This window comes from Egretta garzetta, unplaced genomic scaffold (assembly GCF_000687185.1).
Source record: "Egretta garzetta isolate BGI_Z169 unplaced genomic scaffold, ASM68718v1 scaffold101, whole genome shotgun sequence".
NCBI lineage: Eukaryota > Metazoa > Chordata > Aves > Pelecaniformes > Ardeidae > Egretta > Egretta garzetta.
In genome coordinates, this window is record NW_009258666.1 from 613,913 (window position 1) to 619,573 (window position 5,661).

Sequence of the window (5,661 nt, forward strand, 5' to 3'; positions counted from 1 at the left end):
GACGGCTCTCCTCTTTTCTTGGGGGTGTTTTTTGTGTTGGGTTTTTTTTTTTTTTTATTATTATTATTTATTAATTTATCACTTGGCATTACCAAATAAATGAATGGAGTCCCTCACGCTCTGGCTCTGCGTGATGGCGACACAGCTCCTAGTGGAGAGCTGTCCCCGCTCTCTGCCATTGCCCCCTTTCCTCGGCAGGCTGTGGGGCTGGAGGTGGCCCCCCATGCACAGGAGTTGGGGGGGCATGGGGCTCCTGCTATGGTCCCTGCTGTCCCCTCGACCTGTAGGGCCATCGCAGTCATTTTGGGAGAAGCCAAGGCCGGCCGTCGCTTGGAGAGGGCGAGCAGCAGCAGTTCAGATACGCTCCCGCCAGAGCAGCGCGCGCTCCCGCCTCTCCCCGGTTTATTGGGAAGGAGCCCGGTGGTGATTAGTGCCCCAGGGCCCTGCCTAAGCTGCCCCAAGCCAATTAGGGGCTGACGAGCCCCTTGTGGGTTTTGAAAGCTGATTAGGGCATTACAACCCCTCCGTTCCTATGAATCCCCTTAATCGAGTCCAGAAGCAATTAGTTCATCAATGCCACCCCCGGGCAGGGCCAGGTCAGGGGCATGGGGTGGATGCACATCAGGGTGCCCCACTCCTGGCTCCGGTCGGTGACCGACATCCACGCTACCTTCCGAAATGCCCGGCCAGCCCTGCTTCCATGCCAGCACCTCCCTGGAAGAGCCCCAAGTGCCGAAACGAGGACAATTTTGCAAGATGTGCTTGGCCTGTCCCAGCACAGTCACTTGGTTGACATGTGAGCCTGCCCGGAAGGAACACCCAAAACAGCTGCAGGGCTGCCCTGCCCCAGGAGGGGCTGGCTGCAGCGAAGATGGGGCCTGTGCACCCCTGCAGCCATACATCCATGTACCCATGCGCCCTTATACCCATGTACTCATGCACCCATGTACCCCTGCACCCTTGCACCTATCCATACTCATGCACCCGTGTACCCCTGCACCCTTGTACCTATCCATACTTATGCACCCAGGTACCCCTGCATCCCTGTACCTATCCATACTCATGCACCCAGGTACCCCTGCACCCTTGTACCTATCCATACTCATGCACCCAGGTACCCCTGCACCCCTGTACCTATCCATACTCATGCACCCAGGTACCCCTGCACCCTTGCACCTATCCATACTCATGCACCCATGTACCCCTGCACCCCTGTACCTATCCATACTCATGCACCCAGGTACCTCTGCTATCCATACTCATGCACCCAGGTACCCCTGGACTTCTGCACCCATTTACCTGTGCACCCATGTACCCATGCACCCCTGCACCCTTTGTACCCATGCACCCATGCACTTGTGCACCCATTTACCCATGCACCCCTGCACTTGTGCACCCATGTACTCATGCGCCCCTGCACCCCAGCACTCATCCCCCCTGCCTGCAGTTGCTGTGGGTGCAGCAGCAGCCACCATCCCACCCCACCCCGTCCCCTTGCCAGCGTGACCCATAGGCGACGACGCTATAATTACCCCGCTCTCCTCGTGCAGCTGCCAGTATTTACAGGTCTCCCTGTGGACGGGTGCTGGCATTTGGCACAACACCCTGTTTATCACCCCGCCAGCTGGGCCCTGTGCACCGGGGCTGTTTTCCCTGGCGGGTGCAGGTCCCGAGGGGGCGTATGCGGCCGCTTGCCCTGTTTCTGGGTCAGGTTTTGCAACCGAGCAGAGGGGCTGGCTAGGTCATGGCCATGGCCGTGCATGCCAGCATGGGGAGCAGCTCTTGCAGCCCTCCCTGCCCCTGCATCTGGGGGTACAGAAGAGCTCCCCAGCCCCCACCTGGGGAGGGAAGGGGGGACCCTGGTGCATGTGCCGGGCATGGGGGCTGCATCTCCCTGGTGCTGCCTCTCCTCTCCAAGCACAGCCTGCGGACCCAGTGGCAAGGCACGTGTTTGCACCCCAGCAGTGGCTGTGTTTTGGGGGTGCAAAGGGCGATGTTCCTTATAATCCCCACTGCTGCTGGCCCTGGATCTGCCCCATTCCCAGCACCATCGCAATGTCTGAATGACCACGGGGCTGTTTTTTGCCCCTCCATGCCCCCACCCCTATGCCGTTGGGGGGCTCAACCCCAGGATCCGGCCACGCTGCCCCCTGGGGTGTGTGGCCATTTGGCCCAGGGGCGAAGCCTGGCCCTGTTTACCCCCCAGCTCTGGTTTCGGCGTGCCGGCAGCCACGACACGGGTGGGCAGGGCCTCCTGGACAGCCTGTCCCCAGCTTGTTTACCGCCGCCGGCGGCATCCCGATGGCTCAGTCCCGTGTGACAGGTGCTGCTTCCCCGGACACCCGACCCCGTGTCGGGATTTGGCTCCTCGTGACCAGGGAGCGACTTATAAATAGCGGGACGAGGGGAGCTGCCGGCAGCCGAGAGCGGGTGAGAGGAGCGCACCGTTGTGCCGATGGATTTCCAAGCCGGCATCCTACAGGATGGCAGCCCCATGGAGAGCCTGGAGAAGCAGCTCATCTGCCCCATCTGCCTGGAGATGTTCAGCAAGCCGGTGGTGATCCTGCCCTGCCAGCACAACCTCTGCCGCAAGTGTGCCAACGACGTCTTCCAGGTGAGAGAGGGTCCCTGAGCCCATTCCCTGCCCCGGTCCGTGCTGGAGGTCACCGGGATGCTTGTGGTGCTGTGGGGGTGTTCATGGACCCCTCAATGTACATCTCTCCCTCCCAGGCTGCCAACCCATACTGGCAGAGTCGGGGCAGCGTGATTTCGGGGGGCCGGTTCCGGTGCCCGTCATGTCGCCATGAGGTGCTGCTGGACCGTCACGGCGTCTACGGGTTGCAGAGGAACCTGCTGGTGGAGAACATCATCGACATCTACAAGCAGGAGTGCTCCAGGTAGGCATGGGTGGCTGTGGCTGATTGCTTCTGCCTTGCCCCTGTGGGGACAGAGGGACATGGGGACACGGGGGCATGGGGATGCCTGCCTCCCAAACCCCAGCACCATCGTTGAGACCGCAGGAGACTGGCAGCTGGGTGAGAAATTGGGGGGGCTTTTCTGCTGTCTCAGTGGTCCCCGATCCAAATCTTCCTCCCCTGACCCAAATCGCTGCCCTGTCCAGAGCAGTTTGGGTCTCTGGGTGGCTCAGGGGGACAGTGGGTCCTTGGGGGGGTGGTGGCAGCTTGACAAGTCCTACCCCCCCACAATCTGCAACTGGAGCATTCGGTGGGAGATAAGAGGTGTGGGGGACAAATCCAGGCTCCGCTCGTGACAGCAGGCACTGCTGGCTGATAAGGGGCAGAGGGACAGTTTGGGGGGGGCCCGCTCTGGAAAAGCGTGCAGTGAGTGGGGTACGGAGGGGTCGCAGCTTCTCGAGGCAGAGTGGTGGCCCTGGCCAAATTCTCCAAACCACTGTAAATATTGATCGAGAGCCATGGGGACTGGGACGGTGGCACGTGGCAGCGTTCCCCGTGTTCCCCCTTGCTGCAGAGGGGATGATTCAGCTGCAGCCCCCGGCTGGGACCCCCTGGGGGTTTCTGGGTGCCCCCACCCCAGTCACGCCTTGGGTGACAACAATAAATCCTGGCAGCCCAAGGCTAAAATTAGGTGCTTGTGTAGTGTCCTTGGAGTGCGGCCCTGGACCCCCCGCCCGCTGGTGCCGACTGCTGCTGTGCCCAGTGCTGCATTGGTTTAAACTGGGGCTTACTGGGGACTCGGGGCTTATGAGGGACAGAGGTTCGTGGCTCCCAAAGGAGCAAGAGTGGGGTTATGCCAAGATCTGGCCTCTTGCCTGGGGACCTGATTGTGGGGTGGCTGTGCAGCATTGGTGAGGATGTCACCGCGGTGGGGATGATGTTGCAATGGGGACATCATCGTGGCAGGGGATGTCACCCTGATGGGGATGTCACCGCAGCCGTGCCGCTCTCTCCAGCAGGCCACTGAAGAAGGGGGAGCACCCCATGTGCAAGGAGCACGAGGATGAGCGGATCAACATCTACTGCGTCACCTGTGAGGTCCCGACCTGCTCCATGTGCAAAGTCTTTGGTGCCCACAAGGACTGCGAGGTTGCCCCCCTGCAAACTGTCTTCCAGGGCCAGAAGGTACTGTGCAGGGCAACGGGGGGGGGAGGGGGGGGCTGCGGGGGACATGGCTGGTCCCAGGGCAATGTGCTGAGCTGGGACGGCCACAAATAGCACTGGGACCCGCTCATGGGGTATTAATAGCCCCTGGGTGACTTCGCCCAGGAGACAGCCTATATTTAGAGTGGCCACAGCTCATGGGGAGATGTGGGGGGAGCGGAGCTGGAGCCAGGCAATGCCCAGCCCATCTCCATGTCAGGACGGGAAATGTCCCCGTCCCTGTCCCTGCTGGGGTTCAAGCTGTTTCTGTCCATCTGTCCCTGCCCAGACTGAGCTGAACAACTGCATCTCCATGCTGGTGGCGGGGAACGACCGGATCCAGACGATCATCTCCCAGCTGGAGGACTCGTGCCGGAGCACCGAGGTGAGGAAGGGGGGCAAAGGAGCCCTCCAAAATCCAGGGGTGAAACCTCAGCCAAAGAATATTTGGGATGGCCGGGAGGGAGCTGGAGCCCACAGAGCAGGGAAGCCCCAGGATGCTGCTGGTGCCGAGGGACACACACGTGACATCCCTTGCCCCTTGTCCCTGCAGGAGAACAGCGAGGCGGCCAAGCGGGAGCTGTGTGCTCGCTTCGACGCCTTGGCAGCACTGCTGGAGGAGAAGAAGTTGGAGCTGCTGCAGCGCATCACCCAGGAGCAGGGTGACAAGACGGGCTTCGTCCAGGGCCTCATCCACCAGTACAAGGAGCAGCTGGAGAAATCAAGCCGGCTGGTGGAGACGGCCATCCAGGCCATGGAGGAGACTGGGGGGGCCACCTTCCTCATGGTAAGACCCCCACACCCCTCCCCTGCTGGTGTCTGCATGGGGTCCCACCGGCTTGGGGACATTCTGGTGCTGCCACACGGCTCCACTGACTTCTCCTCTTGCTCCCCACAGAATGCCAAGCAGCTCATTAAAACGTAAGTGCCCAAATTGGGGAAAATTTGCCCATCCCTAATCCCTGTCCCACAGCTGGGAGGGATTCAGCCACAGGGTGCCCAGGTGGTGAGCGTGGGGCTGCCCCGACCCCCCCACTCCTGCACCCTGCGGTCCCCCAGCCTGGCGAGGGGACAGGAAGGGACCAGGCTGTGCTCTCCCTGCTCAGGATCGTGGAGGCCTCCAAGGGTGGCAAGCTGGAGAAGATCGAGCACGGCTACGAGAGCATGGATGCCTTCTCAGTGAGCCTGGACCACCTCGCTGAGGCGGTCTGCGCCTTGGACTTCATCCCTGGTAATTCAGCTCCTGACCCCCTCATGCCCCTTTACCAACTGCCACCAATCTGGTGGCACCCACTATGTTTTCCGGTGGCCCCGCTGTGACGTTTGCTGCCTGCTTGCAGCTGAGGAAGATGAGGAGTACTTTGATGGGGAGGAAGAAGAGGTGGAGGAGGACACGGCGCCCGAGAGGGCAGTGACGGGTAAGAGAGGTGGCACGGCCAAGCCCACCTCCCCAGGGACCCTCAAGCACCCATGGGGGAGCTTCAGGGACTTGGACCCCCCTTGACCCCCCCCCCTCCTCTTCCCCTGGCCGCTCCCCAGTACC

The 5,661-nt window shown here is 61.4% G+C and overlaps 1 protein-coding gene across 1 annotated transcript; it reads left to right on the forward strand.

Annotated features, from left to right (window-relative positions):
• Window positions 1-2,455: 2,455 nt before the first annotated feature.
• TRIM63 (tripartite motif containing 63) lies at window positions 2,456-5,622 on the forward strand. Its single transcript, XM_009648556.2, has 8 exons — window positions 2,456-2,614; window positions 2,731-2,897; window positions 3,932-4,100; window positions 4,408-4,503; window positions 4,672-4,905; window positions 5,017-5,039; window positions 5,225-5,349; window positions 5,459-5,622. Exons 1-8 carry the CDS (start codon window positions 2,456-2,458, stop codon window positions 5,620-5,622), a joined length of 1,137 nt encoding a protein of 378 aa, XP_009646851.1.
• The last annotated feature ends 39 nt before the right edge of the window (window positions 5,623-5,661 follow it).

Excerpts from the sequence above, each read along its gene's own strand:
- TRIM63 (XM_009648556.2), top strand. The coding sequence starts at position 2,456 with ATGGATTTCCAAGCCGGCATCCTACAGGATGGCAGCCCCATGGAGAGC. Across the intron at positions 4,906-5,016 it reads GGGGGGCCACCTTCCTCATG|AATGCCAAGCAGCTCATTAA; the intron begins GTAAGACCCCCA and ends TGCTCCCCACAG. Across the intron at positions 5,040-5,224 it reads GCCAAGCAGCTCATTAAAAC|GATCGTGGAGGCCTCCAAGG; the intron begins GTAAGTGCCCAA and ends CTCCCTGCTCAG.